The sequence below is a fragment of the Vespula vulgaris genome, chromosome 25 (assembly GCF_905475345.1).
Source record: "Vespula vulgaris chromosome 25, iyVesVulg1.1, whole genome shotgun sequence".
Classification (NCBI taxonomy): Eukaryota; Metazoa; Arthropoda; class Insecta; order Hymenoptera; family Vespidae; genus Vespula; species Vespula vulgaris.
Genome location: NC_066610.1, coordinates 1,329,400 through 1,342,333, shown reverse-complemented (window position 1 = coordinate 1,342,333; position 12,934 = coordinate 1,329,400). Strand labels below are relative to the sequence as shown.

Sequence of the window (12,934 nt, the reverse complement as noted above, 5' to 3'; positions counted from 1 at the left end):
AGAAGAAAGGAACAAACAATTTTCTACAAAACGATAAGGTAAATTAAAAAATTAAAAAAAAAAACTATTTATAAAAATAATAACGAAATATATATATAACTAATTATACATACATATATATAAATAAATCATTAATTTTCAATATTATTATTCCACAATCGTAAATATTATATTTTTTTCTTGGCTAATGGCAAAAAGAAAAAAAAACGTTTTACACACATTAAGGATCTAATAAAATGATAATGATGATAATAATAATATATATCCTGTAGTTATATAAATGATAATATTTTCTTATTTTTAACACATAGGTATATATATATATATATTAAGATCCAGATATAAGATCTCAAAAGGCAAGAGATATGACATTTTTCATTTCGGACATAATGACGTGTCGGTAAAGCAGATGTCGGTAATGGACATCGTAAAAACTATATTATAATTCCCTTATCAAATCAATTAATCTTTTTTTTCTTTTTTTTTCATTTTTTTCTTATTTTTTTTCTTTTTTTTTCTTTTTTCCTCATTTTCGCATACTTTTTATGTTACACTGTGACTCGTACAATCGCTGGTAATTGTTATATTTTCGCATACTTGAATGTCCTGTATTTGTAACTCGTCTATCAAAATCACGTGTAATTCGTTATTGTTGTCCGTGTGTCAAGCAGATTGCAATTGGGACGGCGATGACAATTCGTAGAATTGAAAATTTAATTCCTCCCCGAACAAATTCTCGGGTGATATTATTTCGGATTCTACCATGTTTAAACCTAAACCCGTTGAGCCCATATCGGTTACCAGAAAACCTTCGCTTATCAGTCCACATTCCTCGGCTACTACTTCCTTCGAAATTGGATTTAAAAAGTCTAAAATAAAAAAATAAAAAACAAATTAAATGAATGGAGAATATACGGCAGAAAAGAAAGAAGAAAATACAAATGAAAAACGAGAAAAAAACGAGAAGGAAAATTTTTGTTTATATTTTATATTAATTAATAAAGAAAAAAAAAAAAAAAAAAAAAGAACAAATAAACGAGCGAACAAGCAAACATAACGTACCGCTTTCTTTTATAGTGCAATCAAAATTAGTTGTTTGTGTTGTATTTTGTTGTTGTGTTCCTTGACACGTACCATTGGACACCATCATTGGTACCAAATATTGTACCTCAACTTCTTTTTTGATACCGCTTAATATTTGTTCCGCACAATGTTCCAATGTCGTAGAATTAACGATATCGTCGGTATCCTCTTCGGAAGATTGACGTGTAATACTTGCTGTAGCAGCCTCTATTTCGTCTAATAAACCTATTTCACTGTAAAACGCATGCAATAATATAATTTAAACAATTTTTTTACACTATACAAATTTTTTTTACATAAATGAATTTTTTTTTTACGTGAATGATAATGATCTATTATATAACATTTTTATTTAATATATATTTATACAAATAATTATATATGTTAGATTACCAAAATTTTCTAAAAAAAAAAAAAAAGGAAGAAAAGAGAAAAGAAAAGAAGAAATTTAAAAAGACAAAAAGAAAAAGATTTATCCCCTTTAAAAAAAGATGATTCCTCAACAATAACGATTATATAATAAATCTAATCGTAGAAATCAAACCATTGTTTTTGCTTGAACAAAATAATGGTTTTTAATCTACTAATTATTTAGATATATATATATATATATATATATATATATATATATAAATTATTTACCTGTTAGTAGTATCATGTCGTCGAGAATTGCCATAATCAACATCCTTTATGATCGATCGTGATAATGATTTTGTTGGATCAGTTGTAATGATTTGATGTGGTCTGGTATCACTACGATTGGCTATAGCCCATAAATGCCCAGCACCATGTGGGGCTTTAGATCCTTTTCGAAAATGTGGATTTATCGAGAGATTATGTCTCACAGAATTTTTCCAACGATCGTCATTACTTTTGTAATAAGGAAAGTGTTCCCTGAAATGAAAATAAAAAAGAAAAAAGAAATAAAAAGAGAAATAAAAAAAAAAATAAAAAATATATATATATAAAGAAAAAATATATGTATATATATATGTGTGTGTGTGTGATTAATTTCTCTCTCTCTCTCTCTCCCTCTCTCTCTCTCTTTCTCTCTTTTATATATCTTTTTATTTTATTTTTATTTATTTATTTATTTATTTATTTATTTATTCCTTTTTTTTATTCAATCCTTTATACGAGAAATCGAATCGTTCGAAAGTAATTTTAATGTTCGACTTGTTCGATTATTCAATCCCAAAAAAATAATTTACTTTTCCCGTCACTCATTTCTTGATATAAAATTTGAAGTATACATAGGGTGGGTCAAAAGTTATTGAATGATTTTAAGATTGAATTACTCTTTCTCGTGACCTTTTCGAGGTTTTGATTCTTTCTTTCGGATTAAATTAAGTAAAACTACAAGTCTCGCTTAACTAGAAACTTTTGGCCCGTCCCTCTTTCCTCACCCCTATAATTTATCGAGATCACGATCATTTTTTATATTTCAATTTTACATTGATTGTTATTATTGTTATTATTATTATTATTATTATTATTGTTATTATCATTATTAATTTAGAAATTTAATTATATACAAAATTGAGCAAAATTTATAGAAATTGTTAATAAGAAATGTAATTAAAAATTTTGTTGATGAAAATTAATAAAAGAATTATTAATGCGAGGAATGAAATATATAAAAATTGTAAAAATGACCATATTCGAAAAATATCTAAAAAAAACAAGGAGGAAAAAAGAAGAAATTGATAATCTTTCATTTCCTAAAATAAAGATATTCGAAAAAAAAGGAACGATTATCAAAAAAATTGTTAACTACAAGTATAACGTATATATTGATAAGATAAAGATTGCGTCAAAAAAAAAAAGAATGAAAAGAAAGCAGAAAGAGAAGATATATTAACAAAATTTTCTAAAAAAAAAAAAAGAAAGAAACAAAAGGAGAGTAATAAAAAATAACTAACGAATCTAACCAAAAAAAAAAAGAAAAAGAAAGAAATTTAATAATAATAACAATAATAATTCTAAAGAAGAAAAAATAAAAAGTTGCTAAATAAATGTGATAAATATAATCAAAAAAAAAAAAAACGACAAGAAAAAAAGAAAGAAAGAAAAGAAAAAAGAAAAGAAGAAAAGAAGAAATTCCAAAAGAAAAAAAGAAAAAGATTTATCCCCTTTGAAAAAAGATGATTCCTCGAGAATAACGATTATATAATAAATCCAATCGTAGAAACCAAACCATTGTCTTTGCTTGAACAAAATATTGGTTACGAAAAAAAAAAAAAATAGAACGAAAGAAAGAAAGAAAGAAAAAGGAAGAAAGAGAAAAGGAAAAATTCAAAAGAAAAAAAAAATTACTATAATCTCGCATTATATGTATACATATGTACACACATACATATATACATACATACATACATACATACATACATACATACATACATATATATATATATATATATATATATATATATATTTCTTCGTTATTTCACAATTTTCTCGAAGAAACTTATGCGATCGAAGAGGTGAAAGTATAGAAACGGTAAATCGTGTTCGCATTCGCGTTAGAGCCGCAATGCACGAGGAAGAGTAGGAGTGAGGGTGAGGGTGAGGGTGAGGGTGAGGGTGAGGGTAAGAGTGAGGGTGAGAACGAGGGTGAGGGTGAAAGGAGTTCGTACCAGGATGTGCAAAGCAACAACTGGTTAGTGGTACCAATGGGTACCATCTAAGAACCCAGCGAACCTTCGTCAACGGTAACCCTCTCTCTCTTTCTCTCTCTCTCTCTCTTGCTCTCTCTCTCTCTCTCTCTCTCTTGCTCTTGCTCTTTCTCTCTCTCTCTCTCTCTCTGAACTCATCGACGTTGTTTCGAACGTCCCCTAAATTCAGACTTTTCTATTTCTTTTTTTCTTTTTTCTCTTCTTATTACTTCTCCGTTCAAATCGAGGAGAAAATAAATCGACGAGCATAATCGTCTATAGTATCCTATTTACATATCATTATGGTTTTTATTCTTATTATTATTATTATTATTATTATTATTATTATTATTGTTTGTTGTTGTTGTTATTACGATGAACGATAAGGATAATGAAATGGAATTAAAACATTGAATCAATTTCGAATTGATCTTGAATTTTCTATTTCTTTTCTTTTTTTTTTGGAAACGATTGAATTTGAAAACGAAATTTAGAAAAAAAGTACGTACGTATGTATGTTTGTATGTATGTATGTTTCTTCTTCTTTCTTTACTTACGAACAAAAATTGAAAGCTTTAATACTTTTTTCAAGCTCTTTCTCGAAATAATGTAATGTAGAAATATAAAATTTTCGTTTAACTTAATACTATATTATTCAGTATATTATTATTATTTATAGTTTTGTAAAATAATTATCTAATTAGATTTTAAATCTAAAACGTTGATCTCCGAAAATAATCTGTTAATTTAATTTTTCTTTATTTTATAAATTAAATTAATTATAAAATTATATCATATATATATACATATATATATATATAATATATTATATATATTTTTTTCTTTCTTTTTTTTACTTACGAAATCCATTGATAAATCGCTGAAACAGTAAGTTCTCCTCTCTCTTGCAGCGCGTGTTCGATTAATTCGGTATAAGTGAACGGTGGCTTTTTTGGACAATTATTATTATTATTATTACTGTTGTTGTTATTGTTGTTGTTGTTATTGTTGTTATTAGTAGACGAAAAATCTTGATGATGATTATTAGTGTCCGAATTAGCGTAAGAAGATTTCTGATTAGTAATCGTTGAATTATCCTGATTATTGTTATATAATTTTTTAGAATCTATCGTATAGATCATTGATCCATTACCACGATGATTATTATTTCCTTTACTTTTATTTCCTGATAAAGAAAAATGACAAAATAATTTCTTTTCTTTCCTTTTCTTCTTCTTTTCTTCTACATACATTTAACAAAATACTTATATATATATATGAGTATTTTGTAATACTATTTTATAAATATTATAATACATACATATAAATAAATTGTTTAAATAAATATATATATAAAACATATATTGCAAAGATATTTACCGGAATAATTATCCTTCAGATCTATCCCATTGTTATATATTTTATCGTCAGCAGCAGCTTCGATGAAAGGATCTAATTTAAAATCCAACAACCATGAAAGATTACCATTTTCCTCTTGATCATCGAATTGATGATACTGCTGTTGTTGTTGTTGTTGTTGTTGTGGTTGTTGTTGATTATCATTATTATTCGTTAAAGATTGTATAGAATTTTGTTGAGATTTTATTTTATTATTCGATGTAGGTAAAGTGATCAACGATTGATGATGATGATGGTGATGATGATGGTGATGATTTACGGGTTCCCATAAACCATTACGTATTACTTGCTGATAATTATTTTGTGTATCATCGATGGTACGTAAATCGGTATAAATTATATCGGAATTAGCGTGTCCTTCCAACGAAATCGATGACGATAATGACGACGATGAAGATAACGATGACGATGATGACGATGATGACGATGAAGGTGACGATATTGTTGTCGTACAATTGTTTGTCAATTCTGTTACTTGTTCCTGTATACGTTGACTTTCCAAATCGGATAACGTCGTCCAAGAATAATTGGTACCGTCTACAACTAATACCTTCAAACGCGTTACGGATGAGGAACGTTCGTCGTTATTATTATCCTGACTGATCGTTGAATTGTTTGTAGTAAAAAATGACGTATTATTATCGTCCGAAATAAGATCGTTCGACATTATCAATTCTATCGGTGTTTCTAATTCTTGCAAATAACGTTTTCTACCATTTTGCCATAATTCCTCGCAAAAACTATTTACATCTAGATCCTCGTAGATCTTTCTTTTCGACGATCTACCACCTTGGCCATTTACGATCGTATCGTGATTCGAAACGTTACCGTTGTTCGACGATGGTCCTATCATTTTTCTTTGAAAATATTTTTTTTTCTTTTTCTTTTTTTTTTTTCTTATTCTTCTTTTTTTTCCCACGAAAAGAGATAGATAGATAGATAGATAGAGAAAGAGAGAGAGAGAGAGAGAGAGAGAGAGAGAGAGAGAGAGAGAGAGAAAGAGTGACAGTAAATATATCTCAAAATCGAGATCGATCTTTTAGAATTTTACTTTTCCTTTTTTTTTCCTTCCTTTTTTGATTTTTTGATATCTTTCGAAAATCGCTTTATCGGATTATTGTATTGAAAATGTATAAATTTCGAAGAAATCACTATAATCCCATTACTTTCCGTGTTGCGTTATGTTGCAATGATCGAAAAAAATTCTCCGATATATTTCATCACTTTTCTTTCCTTTTTTCTTTACTTTTTTTTCTTCTCTTTTTTACACGCGAATGTCCATTTTGTATATCGTCTTTGATCGTAGCAATGCGCACGTTTACACGTAAACACACATACACACGCACATAAACACAAACGCGCTTCCTCGTATATTCGGGAAAATGTTACTTTTTCTTTCCTTTTTTATTTGACTTGATCTCACTCTATTTCTCGATAATATATTTATATATATATATTTTTTTCTTTTTCTTTCGAAAAGCTCTCACGAACGAAATTATTAAGAGAAATTTATTTACTACGAACGTATACGATTGTATTTCAAAACACGATCGTTTTCTTCTCTCTATGAAGTTAACGTTAAAACCATGACAAGACTGTATAACGAACGAACGTGATCGCGAGTTGACGCGCGACAGACGTTTGTTTTGTATTTCGATTGTTCCGCGGTACGTATGACTCCCATATGCGCGCGTATCCTATCGACTGCGTTACTAACGCGCATGCGCTGAATCGATTAAGTCGCTACTGCGCAAGCGTTAACCTCGATTGCTTAATAACGCGCATGCGCTAAAAGCTCTGCGTCAATTTACGACATTAAAACCCCGCGAATAATTAAATTTATCCTTACGAAATAATTATATAAACAATTAATCTCTATTTATATATAGATATATATGTATATGTATTATTGTAATTTGTCATTAAGAAAAATAACTTTTTTCTTTCTTCTTCTTTTTTATCTGTTCATTTTAAATGACGTAACAATTTATTGTTACAAATGTGATTAGATAGAATGTTAAATTTTGATTAAAAATTAGCAACATTGGTTTATTGAACGATATCGACACGAGAATGGTTTTTTTTTTCCCCTCCACTGAAAATTGATAGGAGATTTTTTTTTTTTTTTTTTTTTTTTTTTAAATACGTAAAACGTACGCGTATGACGGGACAGTGTTATTAAGGGAGGAGGGGATTGACTTAGCGTCGATAAAAACGATTTTCTACGCGAGCGAGTCTTGTATTAAACGTAAGGAAAATTCCATGATTTTTTTTTCCGCAATTACGAATAACACATAACGTCACGCTTATTGGTTTAGTGATTTTTAGATGGTATATAATCTCGAAAAATAATACTTTTCCTTTAGACTGTACAATAATTTCGTATATACGTACGTACATACACACACGTATATGTATGTATATATCTATGTATGTTACTTAAAGGGAGAGATATACTCTCCCGATTCGTTTCTAATTCTGGAACGGAATGTACCACGAGTGCATGCACTTACATACAACGGAACGTCATAATCTCGAAGAATGACATTTAAAATTTGTAGTTAAATCAACGAGAAGTGAATACGTTATTTAGAAGAGTTTTTTTTTTTTTTTTAAACAAATAGATTTTATTTTATCACCGTGGTTAGTCATTTTTGCATGGATCTTAATACGAAAGAAGGGAAGACGATATGAACGTGGACAACGACGTGGATCAACATTTGTTACACCAGTTTAGCTGTTTGGGTACCACAGATAAAGATGATTTAGTTAAACAGCTACAAAGATTGCTAGCTGGTAGCCAATTAAATGAGGCAACCGCTGCGTTTTTCTTGGATATGAATAATTGGTAATATGTCTTTTCTGTTAATAATATAGGTTAACTTTTGAATTAAACTTATATACGTTACATTGACATAACCTTTTAATACTCTGTTTACCAATGTCAATGGTTTCTTTTTTTTTCGTTTCTATTTCTTTTTTCTTTTTTCTATTTCTTGTTTTTTCCCCTCTCATTTGACAACAACTATCTTTTCCTTTCTTCTGTTCAAATTTTTTTTCTTTTCTCTCTCTCTCTCTCTCTCTTTTTTTTCTTTTTCTTTTTTTTTTTTTGAGGAAACTTCAAAGAACGACTTTCAATTGTATGTATTTGTTTTTCTTTTTTTATATACGTATATTATTTTACACGTATGTAATATTTAACAGAAGTTTGATATCATTCGAAAAAGAATTGATATGATCTTCGGTTGAAATAATAATGTGTACGTTGAATGTAATATATTTTTTGTTTTCTTACAGGAATTTACAAGCGGCGATATGTAGTTACTTCGATTTTGAGTCACCTTTTAAATTTCCTTGCATGACGCTAGTGTGCGACAGTACTATAGGTGAGGGAGAATCTGTTCCGCCTAATACAAAGTTTCAAAAGTCATGGCGAGTTCAAAATAGTGGTACAGAAGCTTGGCCCAGTGGCGTTTGCTTACAACATACGGCAGGAACACAAATGGGCGATTGTATGAGAGTGTCTGTTCCATCCTTAGCTCCTAAAGAAACGATAGAGTTAAGTGTCACTTTGACAAGTCCTGCGCATTTGGGTGTTTACCAAAGCAAATGGAGGATGATGACACCTACTGGCTCTTACTTTGGTGGTAAAAACCAATATCGTGTGATAATAATGTATATTATATAACTGATTTCATAGATATATTTTTAATATATATGTATACTTTTATGTATGTATATTATTGATTATATTTATTATCTCTTTGTTATTTTTTCAGACAATATCTGGGTGATCATAACTGTTAGTGAATGTGGGACATTGGCAGTAACGCAACAGCTACATCAATTAAGTACTTCACAGTCTAATGATGTTCAGATGTGGTAGCCTTTGACACATAAAAATTGTCTGCAAACATTTTTGCGACTTATCCTCCATATTTTCAAAGCGCTCCGCTTTATTCCTAGTTTTCTTTAAAATACTTCTTTGTTATATAATCTCTTTTCATTTATCAATAATACTTTTATTTTCTTATTAACATGAACGAAATGAATAATTACTATATTTATTCGGGTAACTGAAATTTTTATGTTTAATCTTAAGCCATAATCCGTATTTGGCTATTTGAAAATTGTTGGATTAATATGAGGTTTTTATTTCTTTTTTTCTTTTATCTTTTGTTTTATTAATTTTTATTTTTACTTTTATTTTTATTTTCTTTTTTGTTTGTTCGTTTTGTTATTGAAAGAGAAGTAATATTAAAAGGAAATAAGAGGCCCCGTATGAAATGTGTATATTATAAATCATGGAAAAAAAAAGAAAAAAAAAAAAATACACTTGTTAAACGTCGCATTCTGAAATGTATGACATGATGTATAAAAATTAATATATTTTATATCATACATAGAGATTTAATATTTTATTAATATTTTATAATTGCTATAAATAATTAAAGAAAGAAAAAAAAGGAAAACAAAGAAATATAAGAGAGAAAAGAAAGTTTCCTTAAAATTTTAATTTTTGAAAGAAGTTGATATGACTACTTGTCATATGCATATATATATATATATAAAAATACACATAATTTTCTTTTATTTTTTTTTTTAAATAATAATTTGCCGTAATTACTATCATGTCATAAACCAACAATGTTCAAATATAATTCGTTTGAACTTTTAATAATAAGTAGTATTTATAATCGGCTCTATATTCAGTTTCGACTCGTATTCAATTAAGGAAGTTTGAAATATCAGTTATCCGCATATTTTTAGTAATCGATATTTTCCATTACAGATTTGAGGACAAAAAAGAAAAAAAAAAGGAAAAAAAAAGAAAAAAAAATGTGTCTTAAAAAAATCTTAATAGCATTGAGGTATGTTCGATAATACATGTGACTTGCACTATATATATTATTAAATAAGTGATACGTGTCTTAAAAATGTATTTATATGAAAATTCAGCTACGCATCTCTTTTTGCCTTTTATAGAAATAATTTTAATTTCTCTATATATGGGGATATATATATACATACATATATATATATATACATACATATATATATATATATATATATATATATATATATATATATATAATATGTTTCCCTATATACCACTTTATACAGAGACCGATTGAGATATTACATTATGATAATACTATAAACAAGTCACGTTATTGTGTTTTAGAGTTGGGAACTGCTTATAGTAAGTCTTTTTATATAATAATCCACACACGTAAATACAAACACATACACAAATATACATATGCTTGTCTGCAGCCCATGCTTATATTTCTATCTTGTAATTTGTATAAAATTTACATGATAGAATTATTGTTTATTATATCTTTGTTGATTATATATTCATAAAGGGACAGACTTGCACATGAATAATATCTAGATATATATATATATATATATATACTTACACATATATATATATATATATAGATATATATATATATATATATATATATATATATATATATATATAAAATGCTATCAAAGAATATACTTTCTAAGGTACAGGTTTATTAGAAATATAACTTTTATTAGAAAAAAAATATAATAATAAAGTGTAATACTTATTAGAAAAGTCACAAACACAAGATACATTTACTCTATATTTACCAGACCAAAAGTATATATAAAATAATATACTGTCTGTCAAACAAAATTTCTTAGAAAAAGTTCTTATTTTTATACTTGTACCTGAAATCTCTAATAGGAAAAAAAAAAAAAAAACAAAAAAAGAAAGGAAAAAAGAAAAGGAAGAAAAAATCATACTGCCATTTTCATATTAATTTTTGGATGTGGCTCGTAATTGATTAACTCAAAATTATCAATCGTAAAGTCATCTATATCCTTAATATCACCGATAATTTTTAATGTTGGAAATGGCTTTGGTGTACGTTTTATTTGTTCTTTAAGTGCCGGTATATGATCTACGTATACGTGACAATCACCCATTGTGTGTATGAATTCACCTGGCTGTTAAGAGAGAAAGAGAGAGAGAAAGAAATCATTTATCATTATTGTGTATATATATATATATATATATATATATATATATATATATATATATATACACTTTGCAATTATGATCATGAGATGAAGTATACCTTCAAATTTGTAATATGAGCCACCATGTAAGTTAATAGAGAATACGATGCTATATTGAATGGTACGCCAAGACCCATATCAGCGCTTCTTTGATAAAGTTGACACGACAACATTCCATTGTGTATATAAAATTGTACGAGACAATGACACGGTGGTAAAGCCATTTTTGGGATATCAACTGGATTCCATGCTGTCATTATTATTCTTCTATCATTCGGTGAGTGTTTTATTTTGTGAATGACTTCCCTCAATTGATCAATACCTAAATTTCCACATTAATTATTTTAATGCATTAAAAAGTTAAGAAATTAATTATAATATATATATAAACGATATATATATATATTTATATGAACATTTAATTGGTCTAACTAAAACGTACCTTGTCCTTTATAATTTGTATGCATATTTTTGTATTCCGCGCCATAATGTCTCCATTGGAATCCATATACAGGGCCTAAATCACCTTCTTCTCTCTCCGTAAGACCACAAGAATCGAGATAAGCACGAGAAGCATTGGCATCCCAAATATGAACTCCTTTATCTGCCAATTCTTTCACATTAGTTGATCCTTTAATAAACCATAACAATTCTTCTACGACACCGCGCCAAAAGACTCGTTTTGTAGTCAATAATGGAAATATTCCTATTACGAACAACAGACGAAAATTATTAGGAAAAGCTTTTCTTTTTTTCTCCTTTCGAACTATATTCATCGCACAAATAAATAAAAGATCAGAAAGATATGTGTATGTCTGTGTATATATATATATATATATATATATATATATATATATATATACATATATATATAAAAAGTTTCCGAGTTATAACAAAATAAGTTAATAATAATATAAATGGAGTAACATCTCGATACCTGTTACGCGTGATGTATAAATGAAATGAAACCGAATATGGATGCTTTTGAATGAATTTAAATAAAAATATTATTAATAAAACCTAACGATATGTATCAATAATCATATATATATATATATATATATATATATATATATATATATATATATATATTATTACTCATCGTTTTTTGTAGATAATTTTTATAAGAAAAATCATAAAAATTTTTAATATTTACATATATATAAAAAAAAAAAGAATCAAATTTCATATCCCTTATATTTTTTTTTATAATTATCATTGAAAAACGTAAAAAGGGACATACCATCTTGTAAATTGAAACGCATGTGCGTTCCAAAAATCGAATAAGTACCAACTCCAGTTCTATCATTTTTCTTCGCTCCGGTTTCAATTATTTTCTCAATTAAATTCAAATATTGATATTCGTCATGGTCATCGGATGTTTGTTCTTCGGATATTTTGAAATTGTTCAATTCCTCTGTTATTTCATCATTCTTTTCTTGAGACATAATGTAATTTTTACTTAATAACCTTACCGGACATCCTCGCATTTACTTGATAATCGTAGAGGATGTTTGAATAACAAAATTTCCCAGATCTGTCTTAAAAAATTTTATTATTAAAATTAAATATTTATTAAAATATTATTAGAAATTATATTAATCTAACGATATCGTGTGAGCGTGCGCGCGCACGTCTATATAATTTAATTTACAAATATAAAATATTTATTTGAATCTTTTTTCTTGAAATATTAAAAAATGTGTGTAACGTACGGA

At 27.5% G+C, this 12,934-nt stretch overlaps 3 protein-coding genes across 4 annotated transcripts; 1 reads left to right on the top strand and 2 right to left on the bottom strand.

Moving 5' to 3' along the window:
* Nucleotides 1-130: 130 nt before the first annotated feature.
* On the bottom strand, nt 131-6,781 carry LOC127072394 (uncharacterized protein DDB_G0292186-like). Its single transcript, XM_051012811.1, has 5 exons — nt 5,118-6,781; nt 4,599-4,923; nt 1,726-1,977; nt 1,063-1,316; nt 131-869 (listed from the first exon to the last, which is right to left on the bottom strand). Exons 1-5 carry the CDS (start codon nt 6,007-6,009, stop codon nt 664-666), a joined length of 1,929 nt encoding a protein of 642 aa, XP_050868768.1. The 5' UTR covers nt 6,010-6,781; the 3' UTR covers nt 131-663.
* Nucleotides 6,782-7,559: 778 nt separating this feature from the next.
* LOC127072405 (protein ILRUN) lies at nt 7,560-10,094 on the top strand. Of its 2 annotated transcripts, none has more exons than XM_051012828.1 (3): nt 7,560-8,004; nt 8,454-8,831; nt 8,936-10,094. In XM_051012828.1, the coding sequence occupies exons 1-3, from the start codon at nt 7,847-7,849 to the stop codon at nt 8,961-8,963; spliced, it is 564 nt and encodes a 187-aa protein (XP_050868785.1). In that variant the 5' UTR covers nt 7,560-7,846; the 3' UTR covers nt 8,964-10,094. The 2 variants fall into 2 exon arrangements, with proteins under 2 accessions (XP_050868785.1, XP_050868784.1); XM_051012827.1 differs by having other exon boundaries at nt 7,606-8,004; nt 8,454-8,803.
* Nucleotides 10,095-10,793: 699 nt separating this feature from the next.
* Nucleotides 10,794-12,818, bottom strand: LOC127072399 (thymidylate synthase). The gene is made up of 4 exons (XM_051012821.1): nt 12,460-12,818; nt 11,659-11,922; nt 11,276-11,538; nt 10,794-11,144 (listed from the first exon to the last, which is right to left on the bottom strand). Exons 1-4 carry the CDS (start codon nt 12,704-12,706, stop codon nt 10,935-10,937), a joined length of 984 nt encoding a protein of 327 aa, XP_050868778.1. The 5' UTR covers nt 12,707-12,818; the 3' UTR covers nt 10,794-10,934.
* Nucleotides 12,819-12,934: the final 116 nt, after the last annotated feature.

Excerpts from the sequence above, each read along its gene's own strand:
- LOC127072394 (XM_051012811.1), bottom strand. The coding sequence starts at position 6,009 with ATGATAGGACCATCGTCGAACAACGGTAACGTTTCGAATCACGATACG. Across the intron at positions 1,978-4,598 it reads GCGATTTATCAATGGATTTC|GGAACACTTTCCTTATTACA; the intron begins GTAAGTAAAAAA and ends TTTTCATTTCAG. Across the intron at positions 870-1,062 it reads TTGCACTATAAAAGAAAGCG|ACTTTTTAAATCCAATTTCG; the intron begins GTACGTTATGTT and ends TTTTTATTTTAG.
- LOC127072405 (XM_051012827.1), top strand. The coding sequence starts at position 7,847 with ATGAACGTGGACAACGACGTGGATCAACATTTGTTACACCAGTTTAGC. Across the intron at positions 8,005-8,453 it reads TTCTTGGATATGAATAATTG|GAATTTACAAGCGGCGATAT; the intron begins GTAATATGTCTT and ends GTTTTCTTACAG. Across the intron at positions 8,804-8,935 it reads TACTGGCTCTTACTTTGGTG|ACAATATCTGGGTGATCATA; the intron begins GTAAAAACCAAT and ends TTATTTTTTCAG.
- LOC127072399 (XM_051012821.1), bottom strand. The coding sequence starts at position 12,706 with ATGCGAGGATGTCCGGTAAGGTTATTAAGTAAAAATTACATTATGTCT. Across the intron at positions 11,539-11,658 it reads TACAAATTATAAAGGACAAG|GTATTGATCAATTGAGGGAA; the intron begins GTACGTTTTAGT and ends GTGGAAATTTAG. Across the intron at positions 11,145-11,275 it reads CTCATATTACAAATTTGAAG|CCAGGTGAATTCATACACAC; the intron begins GTATACTTCATC and ends CTCTCTTAACAG.